This window comes from Eutrigla gurnardus, assembly GCF_963514095.1.
Source record: "Eutrigla gurnardus genome assembly, chromosome: 1".
NCBI classification, from domain to species: domain Eukaryota; kingdom Metazoa; phylum Chordata; class Actinopteri; order Perciformes; family Triglidae; genus Eutrigla; species Eutrigla gurnardus.
Genome location: NC_139915.1, coordinates 4284730 through 4307998, shown reverse-complemented (window position 1 = coordinate 4307998; position 23269 = coordinate 4284730). Strand labels below are relative to the sequence as shown.

Below are 23269 nucleotides of genomic sequence, written 5' to 3'. Positions count from 1 at the left end.
AATTGTAGCGCGGACCAGCACGCTGCACAACTGCAGAGGTATCATAGGCGTCACTGCTGTTGTTGTTGGGACAACCATCAGCATGCTGCACAAAGGTTTGATTGGCTCTATGCTGTTTCTATTACAGTAGGACACAAATGAGCTTGATAGGAACAAGTACCGGTAAGGCAGGTGTAGACACCAAAAGATGCAATGTACCTCATGTGGATTAAAACATCTGCAACCACCTGAGAATAAAGTTCGTTTTTCATTCATACATTCTAGAGATAAGCAGCCTGCTCAATATATTTATATGATCATACGTTTGACTGTGAAGTATACACAACAGTTAGTTAGTTTCAAACTAAAACATTGTGTGAGTTTCATCTTGATATTTCATCAGAAGTGATATTAAGGTAATACGGAAGAGAAAGTACTGACTTAGTCATGGAAGGTTAAAGGCGTTAAGTCCTGTTTCACAGTAAACAAATTAATGCTGACCAAATAAAAGGTATAATTTGCTGAGGGACGCATACATATCAACAAATCTATCTCCATTGTCACAAGAGCTGCCACTATATTGAAATATTGCTTTACTTTGACTCTGCACTGCTCTAGAGTGAACAGAATCCAAGTTAACTTGAATGACTTTATAAACTTTTCAATTTTGGTGGACTTAAATGAGCCTATTCTGTATGTTCTCTTCGTCTGAGAGGAGAATCAAATATCTGACTTGATGTCCAAGTCGGTCCTCACCCGCTCATGTCAACATATTGTTTACCTTTGTCCATCTCACCAAATGCCTGCACAGGCAGCCTGCGTCATGGTTCACTTCATGCAATTGGGTTGGATTGTGTTCTCACAGCGATCACACCTCACTAGCTTTCGCTTGGAAACGGTCCGAATCCACCTCTCACTAGCGACTGCTTCTTTTGTTCCACACCAAGAGTACAATTACTGAATTAATAACAGCCTAAACAAACAGCACCAAGGGTTATAATGCACCAGTGGCAGGTTCAAACTTTCACACTACATGTTGGTTTGTTAAAGCGCCTGAAGAGACCCAAAGCAGACTGATGTTTATATTCTCTTTTTTTAAGAGAATAAAATGCATACCCAGATGTGTACATTGTATAAATGTGTATTTACCCATGGTCATAAATCATACTAATAACATGGATAAAAGTCTCTGGAAACCTACAAGAGATTCTGCCAAAGTAAACACCTTCACAGTGTGTTTATGTTACAAGCAACCAATTAGTGCCAGTGAACGCAGCATCAAATCTTACTTGGGCCCTTATATCATGCAAGAAATGAGTACGAGTCTCAGTGTGCATATCAGTGTCACCATAAATGTGCTTTAATGCGTAGCCAAAGAAACTTTTCCTCCTGCTTGACCATTAGTCTCTTCCATCTTTCCAATATTTCCAGCATGACAACAGCTGATAAGGAATGGCTTCCACCCACTCGGTATCTGGTTGCAATAAATCAGAGGGTAACTCCAGCAAATCTATATTCAAAGTTACACATACAGTAGATGATGCAACAGGCTGTAAATGTACTGTGAAATTGTTATTTTCCAATGCACTCTACTAGAACCTTATAGATGCAATCCATTCAGTTGTGCAATGTTAATAAATACGTTCCTGCTATTTGCACTGAGGGCTTGCAATATAACACAAAAACAAAAATCAGACCTCACTATTTGAGACATTCCCCACAAAGTCATTTCAATGGATTGTTGGGTGGATCATTTAGATGACACCTCCCTGAAGAAATAAAGGGGAAATGAAGGTTGATGGGAACTCCTCAGCACACCCACATTATTTCAACAAGTCATTTTAGTGCATGCCACTTGAATAAATTCTTTGTTCTCTGCATCCATTCAGGAGGAAAATTTTGATTTAAGGGAAAACTTTTTCACATCACAAAACTTGCTGCAACCATATCGTGTCTGTTTGGAATCTTCCAACAGATTGGTTTGGTAATGTAAGCTGACACTTGCTAATTAAAAAAGTGAAGTAAAGTGAGTTAATCCAAGTTTATACTCAGGTTTAGACCGAGAGGAGAAGAGAAGTGAGGAGAAGCAGAGCGTGGGGAGATGAGCGGTTCTTGAGTTATTCATAGCCTCTCCATCAGATTTGTTAAGGGGATTGGAAGCAATTTAAAGGCCTCCACTGACTGTTTGACTCGAGCAGCATTATGTCTCTCTATTCCATTATGTTGAGCCGCAGTGTGGGGATAAAGACCAGGCTTCCTATTAGCCTCTGTATAAACAGATAGGGTGATGCTAGGCGGGTGCTAAGCCTCGACAGCGAAGGAGAACTCTGACACTGAGGAGAATAGACAGCAGCAGGCGGGAGCCTATACTATCTCCTTGCTTTGTCTCACTATCACCTTCCTTTTATCTGTTTCTCTCTGCACACACATACCCCCTTATCTGCCATACTCTGTTGCCCAGAACAGTAGCACTATTGCTGTGGATCAAGAGGTGTTGTGACTCAGTGAACAGTGAGTCACAGATCTCTAACTCGCACATTATAGGCAAATGTAAACAAAAGGGCAGCCTCAAGAGTGGAACCTGCCGAAAAACCTAATAGTAGACATTCACATCAGAGAACGCTGAGGGAAAAAACGGGCCCTTTTTGTTGCAGAAATCCCTCCTTGAGCATCATTTCAGTTTCACAGCATAAGTAGCAAAAGAGCATGAACATAATGCTGTAAATGTGACAATTTTCTACTTTCAATGCTTTAAATGGAGAACGGATTCTAAAATTGGCGGAAATTTTATTTCACTGTAGCGATTAACTGACTCAAAAAGGCCTATTCTCTGCAGAACCCCGTTGTTCTCCTTCATATAGAAACAGACCATTAAAGGAGAATAATGCTGCAAACCCACATGGGTTAAAAACAATCAGAACAGAGACGATGGAAAGGCAAGAGAGAGCTAGAGTAGCTAATTATTCTCACACACACACACACACACACACACACACACACACACACACACACACACACACACACACACACACACACACACACACACACACACACACACACACACACACACACACACACTTTGATTCCATGTGTTTGCCTTCAGCATTGTGGCAACTCAATGTTCACTAAAACGAGCAGTCATTTTTCCTGCCAGCCTGTTGTTCCCATGCTCCGAAGCATTTGGTGAAGAAAAAGGAGTCTGAAAATATTCAATTTGGATTCCTACTGGCAGGCGGTGATGGGTGAGGGTAAGTACAATATTTATTTTGGTTATTATTAAAGCTTACAGTGGTATAACACATATTTACAACACAAGTTAGGTTTCTTTTTTTTTCTACTTTTCCTGTCATGTAATGTTTGTTTACTCATTTAGTTGAGAATGTAGGCCATTTTTAACAATCAGAAGTGAGCCTTAAGTTACAAAACGCACACAGAAGCCCTGCTGTATAGGGCTGCACAATATACCTTTTTAGTTTTTAATACCATCACGTTGTGAACTAGTGCAATAACACATCAAAAACTACGATATTGCACTGAGGGACTGTTTTAGTAAGTGGAAAGAGAGTATCAGTACCATCCAATCGTCTTTTTTTATTGCTGCCATTTATGGACAATTCAATGCTCAATTTGTTCAATAAAATAATATTGGAAAAACATTTCCTTTCATTCCTTTTAATTCAACAAGTAATGAATTGACCCTCTACAGTACACATAAGGGCCGAGTGCTTATCCCCACTCATACAAGACAAGATACATGCTGTTTGGTTCTGGAGTGGTTGAACGGCAGCATCATAGTGGAGATAGTTGCGGAGCTGACAACATGACCGTGAGGGGAGAAAGTCACAATTATTGATTGCACTGTGCTGGATGGTTCAGGGACTATAGATCATAACCGGATGACTGCATGACTCCTTTCAAAGCTGTACTTGCTTTCTTGCGCCCTTGTTTCTCTGTCCTATGTCCTGCTTTCTAGCATGTCATACACAGGTAAAAGCAGTCAAGTGATACTATAAGTTAGCAAGCAGAAAAGCAGGAGTCCGGTCAATAAAGTTGCATATGTTGCATCGATTTTAACTGTTGTGATTTGTAAGAACACAGCCGTGAACTAAAATCGGTCCTCTGCATTCAAGAATATGTATAAAATCCAATCAGCAACGCCTTGGTTATTGTACATAAAATATAAATGAACACATTAGCAAAGCACCCCCGTGGTTTATTCATTTTTAAAATAAAGAACATGATGACATTCATTACTTCAAATGAGGAAAACAGATGAGGGGAAACCCATAAGAACATCAGAAAACAACTCAGGCTTCCCCTTTGCAACTTCCTCCCTCTCCTTCTCTACAGTCTCTGTCCATGCTTTCTTTATAGAGAGGCAATCTGAGGCCAACGACAACAGTAACAGCAGCTGCAGCGTTACGCCCCCCCTCGTACCTGTAAAAGGCCTTGCAGCGGCCGTAGCAGTTTATTCAGGCTGCGGTGCAGAGTGGATGTGACAGCCAGCGCCGCGGCCGCTGCATTAGTGTCTGATACGCTGTGTGTGTTTGTGCAAGTGTACTGTCACCTCACTCATCACCGCGCTCCAAGCCATTAGGGTTATGTGCGTCTGTTGGTGGGGCCACACAGAGTGAAATTCGTAGGAGAAAATGTACAAGATCAACATAAAAAAGAGGATGAGGGCGAAGCAGTGTAGAAGGATAGAGGATCCCACGGAGGGGAAGGGGAAAGAGAGACAGTGCAATAATGTGATAGAAAGGAAAAGAGACAGACAGAGCTGATCCTCTCTTTTCGTCTTGTCCCTAATACCCCCAAGCAGGTTATTTGTTAGCCTGTTACCCAGTAAACAAGCTGTGACTCCCGTCCCCTGCTGGCTGTCAAAAGGACACACACGTGCAGACACACAGTTGTGCATTTTATTCCCTCTGGGTTGCTGGGGAGATGGGCTCAAGGAAGGCTGCCCTGCCGACAGATCTCATTGCACTGTTTACGGGGGTAGAGGGGGGGACAAATGTTCACTTTGTGTGTGCTTGTGTGAGTGAGTGTGTGTGTGTGCTTGTGTGTGTGTGTGTGTGTGTGTGTGTGTGTGTGTGTGTGTGTGTGTGTGTGTGTGTGTGTGTGTGTGTGTGTGTGTGTGTGTGTGTGTGAGATGCAGTCTGAATGAGGCTGACAGTAATGAGGTATAATGAGAAGGATGAAAGCACAAAGTGAGTTGCTTGTTTCCGTCTTTGTATGTATTGCATACATTTGTCCATGGTCCCGCTATAAGTCATCCAGCAGCCAAAGTCAGGCCCTCTGTGTCCATCTGTTTGCATCGATTTGTTGTTTTTTCCCCTCTGTCTTTAACCCAGAGACTGATCCATGCCTCAACTGGACAGAGTGAGGGCCTTTGGTATTCTGAAATGTCACAGCTGTACAGTGAAACACATACTCTGCCTCCAACAGTTATTGGGAGGCATTGCTCCCTCTTTGCCGACAGCCAGTCGCAAGACATAAAGGTTATTCTGAAAATACGTAGACCTTCAAGTCCAACCTGATTGATATAGGGTGCCTGTTTCAATGGTGGGAAAAGGCCAGAAAAGTTTTTTAACTTCTTCCTGTCCCTTTTGAACATGAACTATATGATTTGAAGCATGAATTTATTACTTAGGATTCTGAGGATCCCATTTGTTTTTCTGTTTTTTGCTTTCATTTTTACTGCTCATACACTTTATTTAGTTTGTATTATTATTATTATTTTAACATGTTCAATAAAGAATTAACAAATTAAAAAATGCAAAATTGCAAACAGATCCCGCCTGGACTCACAGCCACTTAATTAGCCCAAAAACGTCTGTAACCCCAACGCGCAGTCAAATGTTGAGAAATATGTCACAACCGCTCATACTAAGAAATGCAACTTATGTGAGATTTGGTTTGTGTAATATTCCGAGTAAAGATTTTCTCTCTTTGACACCAACTCCGTTATCTTCATGTCCCACCTGCAGACACACTTTCCTCCTCAAGGAGAACACGCACAAGAGCTTTGACCTGCTCCTGCAGTTAAAATTACAGCTGCTCATTTGCCAGTCTGTGAGAAAAGGCTGTCCTTCAGCAGCACTTTGAAAAGTTTTCAGCCTTGTGCAAAAAAATACAGCCATGAACTATGCTAACAAGGAGAACATGCGGTTTGAGGGACACCTGAAGAAAAACCTTTTCTTACATAGAAGAATGTGTCTGCTGATGGATCATAATGTTGTAATACATGAAAATCAAAAGCTTTTCACAAAATGCTTTCAGATGACAAATAAAATATTATTGCCATGACATGAAATAAAAAAAATTAAACGACATTCAACAGGGATTAAATGAATACCAGATAGGCATGGGATGATATGAACATCTCATGTCACGATTATCCTGGCTAAAATAATTGTGATTCACGATATTATCCCGATAATCATCAATATATGCTCAAAACTTAAAATGCATGCATACTGGTATAATTTTACATTTAGTTAAGAAACTAATATTTCTATTGCATTACAGACAATATAAGACATTTTTTTGTGAACATCCATTTTAGTGGAAAACAATCAAATAATCATAAATAAGATCAGCAGGTCTCCCTGCATTAATTTAAGGTTGGGTACATTTCAAAAATGAATGTTTACTCCCTGTATCCATCTTCTAAATCAGGCTCTGTTTTTCACTTGTCTTCCACGACAGAGAGCTAGACAGCTTTTTAATATTTATCATTACCCTGATAATGAATATTCACCACAATCAATTCATTGTGAGTGTTTCTAATTGTGATCCACAATAACACCCTATATCACCCCATATGTGGTGTGCGTGGTGAGCAAGGGCAAATGAACAGGTGGCTATCAAGCCTGCATCAGGACCAGCCAGTTAGTCATGGTGAAAAAGCCTGCCCTCATTAACCTTTCACAATGATACGGGAATAGACTGTCTGACAAAGACCCCAGGCTGCAAATACCAAACGCTCACAGGGAATAAACATAACCAGTCAATGCAAAGCCAGCTTTAAATGAATCAGTTAAAGCCCATAACATTGCAGTGAGGGCAACATTATTTGCAATTCTTCTTGTACAATGGAATTTTAGTGTTGATTTAAATATTTTAACTTGTTTTGAAAGCTTTTTCGGTATGACTCAGTATGTCTCTGGTGTCAAAGCGTCCCAGGTGTGAGAGGGAACTGTTTGGGGTTGGAGCCAAATCTTCTCTCGCCACCTCCATTGATATGTGGCCCTGTCCCTCTGCTAGCAAGGAACCATCGGACTGTGAAACGAGCTTTTCCAAACTTGCCCAAAGCCCACAAAGACGATTTACTATAGTGTCGAAAGAAGGAGCAGAAGAAAACCGTTAAAAAAAAAAAATACATTTGCGCTGCTGCCTTGTCCGCCGAGAGAGAACAGTCAGGGTAAGCTATGCCATCACACACACTTCACTTGTTAATGCAGTGAAATATGACAGTCAATTTTTCCCCCTCAGTTAAAATGTCTCACAGAGGCTGAGTAGGTTGAAAGATTCTGTCCAAAGATGCTTTGCACTTTCAGATTTTTGGCAGAACATTTAATTAAAGAATGAATGATGCCTATCAGAATCATGACAACCGCACTGATATATATGTTTGTATGTGTGTGTGAGAGGTTGGTGGGTGTGTAAATGTGAGTATATATACATATATACACACACACACACACAAACACACACACACAGGCCAGGAACAAAGTGAAAAGCTCTGCAGAATAAATCCGTCTCTAAGCCAATATGTAGCCCTAACTCCACACTGTGCGACTTCCACCCGGATCTATCAAAATGGCTCATTCACAAACATGGCAAAACACGCCGCCGTAGAATGGGGCAATGCTATTCCCGGAGGAAATAATCTCCTAAAACCATTACAGGGAACAACGTAGGTGCAGTAGCTATGGGGAGGATTATGGCCAAACCCTCTCATACACACACACACACACACACTTTGCATTCTATTTTGCTCACTTTCTTTATGCTGCACATGTGCGTGTGTGTGTGTAAATAGAAACTGCTCACGGAACTACAGTAACAAGCATAGGAAAGCTCATTCCACCGTCTGGAACAAAGTGTGTGCGTGTTTACAGGATGTGCATCAGTGTAGCGTGCCAACATCAAGAGCGTGTGTCTACTTGTGTAAAGTAAACTAATTAAATTTACAGAGGGTGCATTATTAAGTCTGTTGTAAAAACACTTGGCTTGGCACAATAATGTAGAGACATAAAACCTGACATGCTACAGACTGGGTGGTTGACGGTGCTCATCAAGACGATCAAGTTTGTGCCTTTATTACAAAGGTAAAGCTGACATCTTGTCACATCAGTCATTGGTCACTTGAGTCGTTAGACAAATATTTTCTTTTCTTAAACCTAAGTCACGTTGTTGCCTTAACCGAAATTCCTGTAAAGATGGAAGTTTATTGTGAAAAGACAGTGTGGATGTAACGCACGTACATTGTAATGACAAACTAACACTAGAGGGTACAAGGAGCATCATAGGTTGACGTTCATTGCCGATGACCAAGCTGCTGTATTTGACGCATTGGTGTGAGAATGTGTTCTAAATGCAGATAACCCTGCAGATGTGGTCCTGAAATAAAAAACCTGAGTCCTCTTTGACTACGTCCGTCTCTAGTTACCCATCTAGTGTTAGTTTTTGTACACATCTGGGATCACATGACAGGTGTCTTTTTAAAGAAAAAAAAAGGCTTCCGTGTTTACAGGAAACAAAGTGTTTCCACTCATTATGTATACACAAATTTGACTTGACATTTCACGTGTGACACGAACAGGGGTCTCCAGTGTGAACGTCCTGTGTTTGTTTCAACTAACTTCCACTGTCTGGGTTATATTGGAGGGAGTTGAAAGCCTGGTGTATCTCATAGACACGCTAAAGGGCGTATTAGACGAGTTGAGAGTAAGAGGGGAACCGTTGTCATCGCAGGCTGGTGTGAATTAAACCGAAGAGACTCGCATCAATATTCAGAACTGCCCTTTGTCCGTGGCATGTGGAGTTTTCTTCGTGACAAGGGAATTTATTTTGAGACAGAACATGGGTAGGCTAACCCCAGGCTACGGTCACAGTGCTGTGCGAATCAGAGAGGAAATGTTCTGCCTCATTTATTCGTACTATTCATTTATCTGCACAAACCCCGATGCTCACCAAAATAAACACAGCATCCCAATTGCCCATTTGACGCCGTGCCAGCTTTCCTGGAGGCGGAAATGCTACACACAACGACACACCTCAAAGGACTGGCGTATTGCACCAGGCACTCCTAACATGCCTGTGAGCTCACTCCAAATATCTATAAAACGGGGAAATTACCATGTGAGGAACAGCAGTGAAAGCAAGTGATGTGTTAATGAAGATGTAGGCTACATGTGGCTGTGGGTACCGAGGGTTTAGCGCTGGGAATGTGCAGACAGTTGTTTAGATATTTGAACAAACCCAAATCAATTGCCTGCTATCCACAAAGCTTTTTCCCTCACCCAAGTGGCTTAATTTGTGAGGATGGGAAAACTTTTTGCCCAATATTGTTTGTCTAAGTACCGACACAAATCAGACATGCAAACGGTTAATCACCCAAGATTTTCTCTTGGATCCGTTATAAAGTTAATTGCACAACACAGATGCTATCATTGACATCTCTTTGTTCCTTTCATAAGCTGCGCAAGTATGTAATGAAGCCCATGAATGCTTTTGGGCTAGGAACCCGTTTTGCTCTACTACTAATTTTGATGATAGCGCATCATTAAATTTAGCCCTCAACTAGGCTTATAAATGAGAGCTCCCTTTGGATTATTGGATAGAAGAAAAAGATTAAGATGAATTTAACCCACAGTATAGGTAGAGCAGGGGTGGCAACACTTTTTTGATTGTGGGCCTTATAGCGAAAAACAGTCGCAGGCAGTGAATATGTAGTTTTCAACCAATTACAATCACCAACAAATCTGTGTTCCTAGACCAGAACACCCCCCAAAAATCACACAACAATCCTAGATCGTTTGACACTGTAGTTGTTTACTGACATGCCCACTTATTATTCTGTCTATGTTGCTCTTTCATTTAAATTCATTAAATGTTTTACACTTTAATACAGTGCATGGCCTGAGTGCCCACACAAAACAATTTGTGGTTTCTGTGCCAAGAACATTTTTAAATTCCCTGCAGGCCATTTAAAAACAGTATCTATCCCACGGGCCAAAGTGTGGCCACCCTAGACCTAGAGAGGAAGACAAGTAGTAGGGAAATAACAAGACATTATTACAATTATTATTATAAGAGAAAGCATTGCCATTACTATTATCCAGCTATTAAAAGTCCCTCACTCTGCCATCCAAATGTAAACTTAATTCCTGTATAATCAATTCTTCTTGGCCACCTTTGTTAGGTGGCAAATCTGTTCTCTTACCCCCACCACCCCCACCACCACATTATTAGTCAGACAATCAACAAGCCACTTCGGCACCAGCTAGTTTAATTGGATGCTGCACAGAGAATTTCCATGCCCGTTGCCTAGCAATGGATCCTGTATTGCCAGTATTGCTCTTTTTTGTGCATGTTTTTCTCAAAATGGCATCTATAATTACTCTGCAATTACTAAATTTTGCCTCAAACAAGTCTCACATATTGGTCCTGATAGCCTCCTGCCCAGCGGTGCTCCTTCCGATTTCATGCAACGTTATATGGCCCCTTCGGGTTACCGTGATCCGGAGCTATAAACATATCTAATATGATTGAATACTGTACCATTCAAATGATAAGGACGTCTCCTGTGGTCATTTGGCTTTGAAGCTTACAGATGATTTGAGTGCTCCTGAAGCATCTGCTCAAATCAGCAGTGCATATATAAATCGGAACCTCCTGGCTGTCCTGCAAAAGCAATTTTCCTCCTAATTAGTTGTCACTGTGGTGAGAGGCAACCAGAACAGAAATACTGTATGTCTACAAAGCCAGCTTGATGCTTAATGATATCTTTGCTTTGTAATGCAAAGAAATATAGCAATGATACACAACATTTTTCCTACAGTACTATAGATATTAGACCAGTTTGACGTATCAACTAAAACGTTGGTTTACTTTCCCAGCAGTCATGTGCAAAGAGATATTCTGTCCATTCCATTGTCCTGGCATTCCTTACACTATCAACTCCAGACATTGTGTGTATTGTTATTGACTATAGTCCAAAAATCAAAGAGACCTGAAATCCCTCAATGTGGGATAGAAACAAAACAACTGGGAAACAAAAGAGAGCAAATGCAGAGCTGTTATGAACCCGCTGCTGTTAGACACTGGCTGGCGAAGTATGATAGAAAAAAAGAGAGATAACGAGCCATATGCAGTATATCGTCGCCAGGTTGTTTGGATTGAGAGTCCGGTAAGCGGGCTAAATGAGGTCTTGACACTGGCCAGGAAACAATTCCAGTCTTTTTTTTTCACCTATGGCAGTGCTGATGTAGTGAGGCCAGCCAATGCACTACTATGGGACTGTTTACAACTATGACATTGGAATGAAATTGGAGTCGTGACATGGCCCTGAAACAGCTCTCATCCTCCTTGGACCACACTAACAAAACACCGCACTGTATTACAGTACTGGAAGGTGAGAGAGGGGACACTTAGGGCTTCCCAACAGGAAAAAGCTTGCTTGAAATGATGAGAGGCAAGGCGTCCCACTTCTATTACTACTTTGATTGACTGTTTAGTTGATCTGGTAAGTCCCCTCCCTGTAGTCATTTTACTAAAACTCATAAAACGCTCCACCAATAGATCCTTTATGAGGCCTCAGTGTAATTCAAAAACAGTTTTTAAATTGAATCTTTTTTCCCCCTTTATGCACTTTACATTTCCAAATGTTTCACACAGCAACTCAACTCTGCTTGTCTTAATTAAGATGAATGTGCATTCATACCCTCATTATTTACTCATAAATATGAAATAATTTCAAGCCATATTTAATCACTCTGAGCTATAAAATGATGTGGCTCAGGGCGCCTGAAATAGCATTTGGCAAACTTCGACCAAAACATTAACAAACACTGGAAGGCTACAAACATGGAGGGTAAATGATAAATACAAGCACAAAAATACTGCATACTTGGGGCATAATTAGGTAATAATAATTAGGTATCGCTACATCTAAAGCAATGTAATACACCTGCCATGCAATGGGTGTAACCTTCAAAGATGCAATGTGTCCGTTTTCCCGGAATTCTAACAAAATTAACAAACATTATCAACAGTATGTGACGGTGTTTTTATTGTTTGTTAATTGGATTAAATCCAAAGGGGGTGAAACGAGAAAACTGTGCGTTTAGATTGTATGGACCCATAATTATTATATATTTCATTGGAGCATGTGGCCAGGTCACACTGCACCTTTAAGTAGTGTATCATGTTCGGTCAAAATTAAGATTAAGGTAGTTGACTGTCTATGTGGTCATTTGGTATTTTATTAAGGGGCATTCTGATATAAATATACCCATATATACTTAGGCAGAAACCTTATGACAAGCACTTTATATCATTAAGACTATATGAATTTGAAAAAATTAATAGAAGTTGAAAAGATAACTAATTTATCATAAACTGGCTAAACCAGTGAGACCCGGATTGTCTTTAAAACTCACTCTTTCCCTACTTAAGCCACACTGTGATGTTCCAGCAGGTACCACTTATGGAGCAGGTGGTCACTGCAGACAGTGAGTTGAGCCAAGCTGAACACTCACCCTGAACACTCCCACACTTCCTCTGCCCTTTTTCTTCCCTGCCATGCTTTTCTTTCAAACCATTCATCCAACCATCATCCTCACAGACTCAGCTTCATTTCTGCATCCACTTCCTGCCTGCTTGGCTCTTCTCCCTCTCTCTCCTTCCATCTGCATGCCCTCACAGAAAGTGGAAGCCAAAGAGCCTGCCATCCACCAAATATAGCCTCCAGTATGTTTTTTTTTTCCCCCTACTGGTTCTCCTCCTCACGCTCTGTTGTTCCTGAACACACTTGAGAATTCACAAGCATTTAATGAGCACTGCCCTCGTGCATGTGTGTGGGTGGGGGGAAGGAAGTAAGAAGTGACGTCCTACAGGCTCAGAGGATGAAGGGGCTCTTCAAAAGAGTGGAAGATGGACTGAAATTCGAGGGCCATCACTCTGATTGTTGAGTTGCAGCATACTTCACAAAGCAAAAACAATGATGCACCTACACAATCCAATCTGTATTCAAATAAACCCCCAAAAGACCAAATATTGCAAACAGGATTTCTCTACGTTTCCCATTAAAAAGTGGAAGTTTGTTGACTTTCTGCTAATCCTTAAACAGATTAAATATAAATTAAAATCTGGTCTGGTTAAACTGTGACAGACCTGGGAATAAAACCACACGGCACAAAAAGATGCCTGCTGTGAGTATGACATGACTAAATCCTCTTTGATTACCTTAAACACGAGGATTAGTTTCCAGAGGGGGTGGGGGGGATTCCTCCCATAAGTCTAAGTGACAGTGTCACACTTAATGGGCAGAAGGACAGAGGTGAGATGCTGTAAAACAAGAATGAGGCGAGTTTTCCATTCACTGGTGAAGAAAATGGCTATTCCATTCTCTCTTAGCCAACTTGAAAATTGGTGACGGTAAATGGATGTAAAAAGTCTACATCCTGAGGTTTTGACAACGGTTGAGGAAAGAGGTCTGCATTGGTGTGGAAATAATTCATACACCAGGCATCGTCTAAAAATGTGTTCATTCTCACTTACACAGAGTATATTTAGATTTTATAAAATAAAGCGATCAAATGGATTGCATGTCTCCAGGCAGCCAGAAGGTTTCAGCTGCAATAAGACCGATCACTGCAAATTCACGCAGGCTTTCCTTGTGACATAAGCAGCTCATAGGTAATAGGAAATGAAGAGGAAACTGGGGAAAATTGCAAATCATGAGCTTGTGATTATGCACCATATAGTTCTTCCAAATAAATAAATGTTAAAATGTATTTGGACTGAAAATTGTGTTTAGATTTTTTTTTTTGATATATTAAGTTTTAAAAAATTCAAATGGCCAGATGTTTTATTTAAAAACACAACACATATACTCAGCCCTAAGTGTATACCATCGATCATAAGGCTGGAGAAGCAGGAAGTGTACAGAAAATACTTTTGAAAAAAAACAAGCTGCATGAATGGATCACTCAATTAATCATAGCAGGAAATTTCACTGAGTACCATGAATCAATTCAATAATGTTAAAATAAGTTTACAAATAATGCTACAAAAAGTCCCAAATTATATTCATTCATAAGTAAAAGAAAATAAGCATTATCATCAAAATGTATCAAACACACGCATTCATTCTTCAGGAAAATGAGTGTTATGCTATGAATACATCCTGCATGGACTTCCTTGTGTAAGATCTACTTGTATTTAGTGATGAATAAATCATGTTAAATAGTGACGCCACAATATGACAGCCAACGCCCTTGAAAGGGTCACAAGTCACAACAGTCCTTATTTGATTCATGGGAGAGGAAAGAAACGTGAGGAAATGTCTTTGATAAAACCAAAAAATCTCATCGATCATAAAAGATGACGAGAGAACCAAGCCTTAAAAGGATTGGGACCATTGGTTTTATCTGAAATGTGTTTTTATGTATAAAATCAAAGACACAAATATAGTTGGTTGGTTGTTTTTCTTCTTCTTTGTAAGATTTTTTAAAGTTTTTGTTTCTTGTGTCTCAATCCAGAACTCAACTGTTTGTTGTTTTATGTCTTGCTTTCTTCTTTCACATTAATTACACGTATTGATCCATGTAGGGAAAGACTAAAAGCCGATAGTGAAGGAACAAAATAAAAGAAGGTGGTAGGGATTTGGGTCTGTGTTATGATGAAAGGTGCATGATGGCACAATGTGCAGTCAGGAATGTGAGGTGCTTGACACACAGTGTGATCTTAGGGAGGTGGATATGTTTGGTTTTCTAGCTGTGTTCTGTTACAAGCTCACTAAGTATTAGTTAAATAGCTAGATAGAAAACATGCAGCTGTGCTTTATGTATTTTGCCAGACGACACTCAGTAGTGTGCTTTGTAATAAGTCCCCTACAGTCTTGAATTTATTTTATAAGGGAAGACATTTCCCTTCCCTTATATTGTCTTAAACCTCAATCTTCCATTATAGAATGGCGTTTTACACTTACATCATCATCCTGTAACACTTACACAAAAAACTCTTACCTTTGTCTTAAAAAAAAAAGAGGTTTGATTTGAAGCTGGATTTTCAATGATTCATTTAGGAATTGCTTCCAGAGTTCAGAGAATGGTCTGCCTATGGTGATGAAAGGAAACGCTTCCACTACTTCAATAGGAATTAAACAGGAATTCTCACCTCATTGTCATTCTTGTGCAGAAATGCCATTTAAGTACAACAGTCAGAAACAGAAAAAAGAAACTATCTTGCTGGAGAATTAAACTTTGATCCTCTAGTGTCATATGACATCCAGTTCAAATCTCTTATTTACCTGCATCCAATTAACTTCCCTCACAAACCCACAGGATTAGGAGGTTACATGACTTTTTAGCTAAAGATGACTCACTAAAAGTAAGGTTGTCTTTCAAAGCAAGGGTTTCTGACAGTTTTCCTCGCTGAAAAGGCAACAATTAGCTAACACTGATGTGTGATGGGTACGGGGCATAGCAAATCATTTAAAAAAAAAGCATTTTACATTCTCATCTCATCGTTAGACACTGCTTAAATATCACTGACTCACCAGCGTTGAAGTCCTTGTTGAGGTCAATGAACGCGTTGGAGTGAGGGTTGCGCATGTCGACTGGTAAACTCAGTGCTTTGTGCCACTCTGTTTCTCTAAAGGGGAGAAAACCACAAGGCAACAGTTCGATTTAAAAAGCGCCACATTGTAGAAATGAATTCAATGTATGAGAGAATTGGAAATATACACGTGAAAGTCTCAATTTGAGAATGATTACATTACCTCTTAGTGAGATAGCACACTTCAGTTAATGGGGGGGTGGTGACTCCAAAAATGTCTGGGATCATGTCGCCATTGAAACTGCGGGAGAAGATTCACTTTATTAAAAGGTAAACTGAGGTAACAGCTAATTAGGGCTCATACTGTATAAACTTGTTGACTGGTAAGTCAGTGTACAGTACAATATGTTAGCATCATGAAAGACGGGATACATTAAAAAAAAAAAAATCAAATGTGAACAATATCTTAAAACATGTTTGAAAATAAAAATAGAGCTAAACTAAACATGAGGCACATTACTTTTTTTTTTTTCCATTTATGAGTAAACCATCCAAATACGTGGTAAACCATTCAGACCGATACTTACTCCATAACAAGAGGTTGATCTGTAAAGGTCTTGTTCAGCCTGAGCCACCCACTCGTATCTGCAGAAAACGAACAGTTTCAACAGGCCCTGGGAAATGCTTGCTCTGACAAAAACACAGCATAGAAAATCAATGGGCTGGTCAAATCAGGCTAAACAGATTTTACATGGTTCTAATGTCAACAGCTATGAACAAAGTTGAATATTGATTTGGGCACAAAATACAATCTAATAAAATAGTTTCTTTTCATTTTTGCAGCTTGTCTTGAAGCAAAAAGGGCCGTTAAAGAGGGATGGTACGGATTTTATAACACATTTCACATAAAACTCTGGCAGATGAATTTCTACTTCTCGACTTTTTGTTTTGCCTTGGTATATGTCTCAATTGCATTATATTTGTCAACAGAAAATAATATAATGAATCATTTTGCTTCCTTTAAGGTTGCAACGTTATCTTAATTAAGTGCTACTATATATTTTTTTAAATGTATAGGGTTGCACCCTCTTAGTTGGTGAGTCGATTAATTGGTCGTTTTGGTCTAAAATGACGAAGATATCTTGAGTCAATTAGTCTTTTTTATGTTTTTTTCATGCTGAATGACTTATTTCCAAGAAACGTATGAACACAAGTCTGGTTATCGCAAGATTCAAAGCAGTACTCAGTAAAACTCAGTTTTACAGAACTGTTGATTAAATCAACAAATATATTAGTCAAGAAATTGTATGAGAATGTTTGTGGTCGGGGACAACCCTAGCAACGTACAATACTTGCCATCTAGCTAAAAGTTGTTAATGACCCGTTTGCTTAATGAGCATCACCAGAGTTCTTATAGTTACATAAATAACCTTTATTGTGACCATTATTGTAATTATAATAATAATTATTATTAGTATTAACCACACATGTTTGTTAACCAATTAAACCTTCATTGCACAACATGAGACTAATAGCCAACAATTTAGCGTTAAATATTACACAGTTAATTTGATTTTCATTTTCTACTAAATGTGGTGTTTTTTGTCAAAACTAAGAGCCAATCAGTTTTTGGATCAGGCGACAGCCTGGTGTTTCCCATCATACCCTTGGTCTTGCAGTCACTGGAAAGCAACTGGGGCACCTGACTCCAAAAACGGCGACTGCCTCATTCTTATGAGGTTAGCGTTGCCCACGTGTGCATGATGTCAAAGCAAGTCGAGATCAAGTTGGGAAAAAAATGGTATGCATTGTGCAATGATGTCAAATGAGCCTGTTCTCACTTGTCATTGCAGGAAAAACACAGGAGGACCTGAAAACATTCACCGTGTCTCCACTCAAATTTAAGCAAAGTGATGAAGCAATTAGCGTTGTGATTACCAACACCTGTGTTTAATCAAAATGTCTGCTGTTTAATTAAAAACAAACTAAAAAATATCCATATTGACTTGATGTCTGTGCCCGTCAAATGATACGTGCCAAGAAGAATGAGGGGAAACCGTTCATCAGTTTGAACCGATTCATGGTTAGAACTGTACCTAATGTCTGGTTGTTCCCCCAAAAGATGAAAACAGTGATATCGTTGGATTTCAGGATCTGAGTTGTTAGAAGGACATCCATCTGAGAGTCTCCATCATAGTCCCCAGGAACCACACTGGTGATGACAGTGTCCCTGAACAGGAAGAATGCCCATTAATAAGAGTCAAAGACACAATGCCCTGTGAACTATTCCCCCCTGAAATTAGAACATCACATATTAATGTCTAAATGTAATGTACTGAGACGAAAATAGCACTCAAAGAGACATATACCTTGGGAGAACGTCCTTTGTGATGAGAACTTTGGGCTTGAAGTAAGGTGCTTTCGAGTCAGCCAAGAATATCACCACTTCCGTCTCTGAAACGGAAGTCAACATAGAATTAAACACGAATTAAAGCTAATATAATCTTCACTACAACCGTTCAGTCGTTTTCAAGGTGAGAAAGTAAGAATCCTGTAAACACTGAGTCATTTGAGACACACCCAACAGGTAAATATTTACAGAATTAACGGTTTTAAAATGTCATCGACATTTATTGCAACTACCCGAAATGACAACTTACGATACACATTTATGAAACACTATACATCATCACTGCACGCTGTTAATAAGCTAACGCCACAGAAAGCTAACGTCACGTCAATGATGTCTTAACATACGCTCTCGGATGATGAACATGTCTGTTTGCTTATCCGCGTAAAAATCTCCAAACGCGGCCACCGTCCCATAATTTTCGGCACCGAAAAGGTCTGTCGTTACATCCTGAAGAGCAAACGAGCCAAACCGTCCCACGAAAACGAACAAAAAAGCCAAAACATTTAATTTTAATATCCACATCCTTCTTCTGATGCAGGTACAGCTCCTCACAACAACACTAACTGCAATACGGCACACAGCTTTACGGCAGGGGGAAATCGCAGCTTCGTTTGATTAAATGACGCAATGCATTAAATATCCATTTTACGTTTGGAGACCAGATATGTTGTTTAGGTTATATTAGAAATAGGTTGACTCATATGCACTGAAATAAGAGTAAAGTTATACAGCGTTACAGTTTCCTTATTTACGTCACTGTCGTGTTCCGGGTAGTTTGACAGTTGATAACTGTATCAAGTTAGGGAGCGTTAGCAAGAGCTATAGCGGAAGTGAAGTAAGTTGATCTTCAGAATAAATCAAATTACCAAGCTTAAAAAGTAAATCAAGTGAAAAAATTGTGAAGCTAACAAGATATTGAAAATAATTACTATGGCATGATCATTTTTTCTGGAATAAAAGTACTATTAAAAGCGACTTTTTATGTTGCAGTTTTCCTTCGGGAGCCTTACAGCGGATGTTTTATTTTGAAGGAGTACACCGGATACTCTCAACGTTCTGGCGAGTTTGACACCTTGTAAACATGGCGAACCTGGCAGATGTCAGCTGGAAACTCCTGGAATTCAGAGCCCGATCAAAAAGATCAGGTCAGACTTATTACTTTGCATGACACCGTGCAGTGTGACACGCCCGATTGTTTCTGTTGTGCCGGTCCGTCTGTGAAACTGTCTGTTTGTAAAGCCACTGTACACGGGAGGGAAATCGACGTGATCTGCCCATTTAGTTTGTCCACTGCAGACGGTACAAGCATGAAAGGTCAGAGGTGTACATTTGCAGAACTCAAGGGCTATTTTGGGAGCCTCTCCCCAGGTCACCTTTCGCTGTTCCATCTCGCCCATACTTAACTGTAAAACGTGTGTGCGCTTCATAAAGTGTAGATAGAGGGCCTGTGGAAGCTGGCAGGCTGTGCTATCCTTGCACAGGTAGTCAGTCTTGAAACTGGAGGGAAATGATCCCATCAGAAAACTTCAGAAAATGCAAGGATAAAAACAACATCACAACAACTGTTAAGTGCACTACATGTAGGGACAACCGAGAAAACATCATAAATTATGATCAGGTCTTTTCAAACTCACTCACAGACACATTATATATGCATATAAGACTGACTGCAGTGATTGTAAATCAATGTAGTCAGTAATCTTCTATACTTTCCTGGATTAAGTAATACTCTCGACTCTACATAAAGATTTCACAACATTTTTAATCGGTCTACTACTAATCTACTTTAATTGCTGTTGTTTGGGGAATTCTGGCTGCTTGCAAAGAAAAGTGATGCAAAGAAATAGAAATCCAGATGTGAGAGCAACTATCATGACTCATCTATGAATAAAAAATTAAGACATCCATCAAGAAGCATCCATACTCATTTCATTTGACAGATGTGGGGCATAACGGGCAATAACCAGTAAAGTGCCGTCCTAATTGACTCATGTAGTTATTCTGCTAAAGTCCTTCTCATAATTACATTACCGTCATAGAAATTCATCATGAAGCTGTATCTCTTAAGGGTTCAAATAACTTGCTTTCCAAATGCATTGTGATTCCTTGCATGTTGTTTCATGGTCATCATCACCCAGGTTGTAATTCATTGTTGATTGGCGCATGTCTAAAACCTAACTCTGTGTTACTAACTCCTTCCTGTGAATTGCTGTAGATTTCTGATTTAGCTGAGAGAGAGACGATTGGCCTTAATTTCACCTTTTTGAGAATGGCCGCCTCAGTGGCTACGAATGCCCAGCCTCATCGGAAACTTCACAGAGTCGGTAAGTAGCGGCGGCATATCCGAGGAACGCTCCGCAGACAGCCACACACAGAAGGCAAGACAGGACATGGGTAAAGATCACAAGAAAATCCTTTTTGTTTTCTGGACACGAGAAGGTTATTGGTCACTATTTGATAGTGTCATGATCACAGGAAAAAGTGTTTGCCTTCATATGTTGTGAACTGGAAATCACAAATAGGCTTATCATTTCTCCATTTTACTCACTAAAAATGAAATATATCATTTGATTCAATGAATGTATATACTTTGAAATTTCATATTGATTACTTTTCCTGATTGTGAGGTAACCAGTTACAGCATAATTCATTTTTGATCACGAGAAAACTAAACAGAAGTTTTTCACATGCTCCAGCTCTCTTGGGCTTTTAACTGATGTGCAAAATAGTGTTATCCAACCCATAAACTATACTGTGTGGTTTAGCTATATGATTATTCTTCATGTTATTCCATAAAGTGACACTATCTAACATACTGTATCTATGATAGTGTTACTGGTGTTACTGGTTACCAACAGCTGTCTTATGTTAAAATTGGAATATTGGACCTCCTCTATGCTCTTTAAAAGTATTATCTTTAAGAGGAGATGTATTGGCTTTGTCCCCTGTAACTTTTAAGCTGATGGAAATTATGCAAATTTCAGCCAGAATGTGATTTTTTTTCAGTACCTGTGGTATTGACCCAAGGTCGAACCTATTAAAATGCAAATCTCAGCAAAGGGAAAAGTGTCTGAAAATAGAGAACGTCTGACGGATGAGGGTTTCCCTCAAACTCTGCCTCCCTCTCAGCGCAGAGGAACATGTTAGGAAATGTCTGGTGGTGAGACACATTATTCCAGCTCCGGGCCTGCATATTGTTTTGCTGTGCTGAGCCGTTTGTTATGCAGTGTGTTGCAGTGAATAACAAGATTTGCTGATGGCATGTTGTTTTGGGGTTTTTACTAGAGTTGTTCCGATTCCGATACCAGTATCGGTATCAGCGAGTACTGGAGTCCAGGCACCGATCCGATGCCACGTAATTTATTAGAAATAGGAATTTATTTACTGGTTAGCTCCGTTAGCTCACTACTGCTCACTACTATACTTTTAATAATTATTCCTATATTTATTTAGTTAAATTGCCGTTGTTCTACTGTTTTATACTGTTCTATTTAAAAATAAATGTCTTCCATTTGCTGTATTCATTCATGTTTTACAAAGGGTTTAACCTGAGCCAGGCCTCACCACAATGATAATCATATGCAGGCGTAGTATGATCCTTTTTTTTTCACTGGTATCGGTATCGGTACTCGGTACATCTCTAGTTTTTACAAATATTTTCACTACTTCATAATGTTTTATTAAATTCTTTGGAAATAAGATAATTTTATGAAAAATAGGCGACTAAGATGAAAACTGATGTCCTTCATCAATTTGTCCTCAGTCCAGTTAAGTCAATAAGGCATAATGTTACTTAAGATGAGGAGATTTGGTTTTTATGTTTCTTTAAGGATTTATGACACAACTATGGTATTATTTTATTTTTTTTAAGATGCCGTAAGTCAATATTTGTAACTGTAACACTCGTATTTAGTTTGTGTGTAACGGATGTGTCCTTCCTCAGGTTCCATCTATGAACCTCTCAAACTGTCCACTCTCCAGCATGAGCATGAGCCCCTCTGGGAGAAGCTGGACCGCTACTACAACGCTGGTGAGTACACATATTCTCTATCATGCGGGGGTGACCTAACGTTCACAGCTGTAGGTGAATAAATGCAAAGCTATCTGAAACAAAGTTCACTGCTGTGTGAACAGTTTTGTGCAGCGTGTGTGATTGCTCACACAAGTTGTCCCTGATATCCAGGGATTGATCACATTCCTCTCCTCAAACAGTCCCACCGTTGAGCTAATGTATGCAGTCGTAGAGCCGGCGGTTGTTTTGTCATTGTGATACATTCAAATCTGCAGCTTTGGGTTTAGCGATTACATCCTGCAGACATACTGTCTGCTTAATAGAGAAGCTGCTCTCGGTTTGTTAGAGAAGCTAAAACGTTCACCCGTCATGCAATGGACTGGATTTAATTCCACACAAATGTGTCCTAACTTGGCTCGGCACTTCACTCAGCTGGTAGGTTTGTTAGAGGGGGGGTCGGGGAAGGATCATGTGGGAGTCGCTGCATGGTTTTTCAACAATAGAAGACTAGATATTGATCGAGGAGATCATGTCACTCACACACGATTTATGCACACTTAATAGTTTATTATTCCTCAAACGTGTTTGCAAAGAATGTCCACAGTGCCAAGTAGAAGATGCAGGAGCTGGTGCCTCCAACTGTTCTTAAATTGAGACTTAAGCACATTTTAATCTTAGTATTTACTAAGACAATAATTACACATCACTAAAATAAAACTAAGTACACAAACTTAGCATGTAGAGATGAATTATTACAAAATATTCACACATACTTCCATGTGTAACTGTTGCCTAGTTAAATTAACCAGCTGACACAGCTAAACCTTGCTCATAGTAATTACAATGCATGACCAAAATGCGTCGGGTGTATTAGCATGATGTTATATTTCCTACTACTTCTAAATACTAAACCCTGATATCTACACGTCACGAAAGACGATAAAAAAATCAATTGTGCCTGAATTTACAACAGCTCGTCTCAAATGGCTCGTTTGAAACTAGCCGGGCTGGTTGTCACTGACAACACAGGACACGGGCGTGATGGATGGATCGATGGCGATGGATTGGCGAATGGC

The 23269-nt window shown here is 39.7% G+C and overlaps 2 protein-coding genes across 6 annotated transcripts in view; one reads left to right on the top strand and one right to left on the bottom strand.

Annotated features, from left to right (window-relative positions):
* The window catches only part of itfg1 (integrin alpha FG-GAP repeat containing 1), a 125001-nt gene extending 106251 nt beyond the window's left edge, over window positions 1–18750 (bottom strand). The window contains exons 1-6 of the mRNA XM_084039842.1: window positions 18526–18750; window positions 18138–18222; window positions 17865–17998; window positions 16356–16413; window positions 15992–16069; window positions 15770–15864 (exon numbers count right to left, since the gene is read on the bottom strand). Coding sequence (XP_083895968.1) covers window positions 15770–15864; window positions 15992–16069; window positions 16356–16413; window positions 17865–17998; window positions 18138–18222; window positions 18526–18703 — 628 coding nt within the window. The 5' untranslated portion in view covers window positions 18704–18750. The remainder of the gene's footprint in view (window positions 1–15769; window positions 15865–15991; window positions 16070–16355; window positions 16414–17864; window positions 17999–18137; window positions 18223–18525) is intronic.
* Window positions 18751–19240: 490 nt separating this feature from the next.
* phkb (phosphorylase kinase, beta) overlaps window positions 19241–23269 on the top strand; it is an 88524-nt gene continuing 84495 nt past the window's right edge. For 2 of the 5 annotated variants that reach the window (XM_084039244.1, XM_084039245.1), the window contains exons 1-3: window positions 19245–19326; window positions 20397–20505; window positions 22125–22211. In XM_084039244.1, the coding sequence (XP_083895370.1) occupies window positions 19279–19326; window positions 20397–20505; window positions 22125–22211 (244 nt within the window). In that variant the 5' untranslated portion in view covers window positions 19245–19278. Of the gene's footprint in view, window positions 19327–20396; window positions 20576–22124; window positions 22212–23269 lie in introns of all 5 variants that reach the window. The other 3 variants (XM_084039247.1, XM_084039248.1, XM_084039246.1) reach the window with 2 other exon arrangements.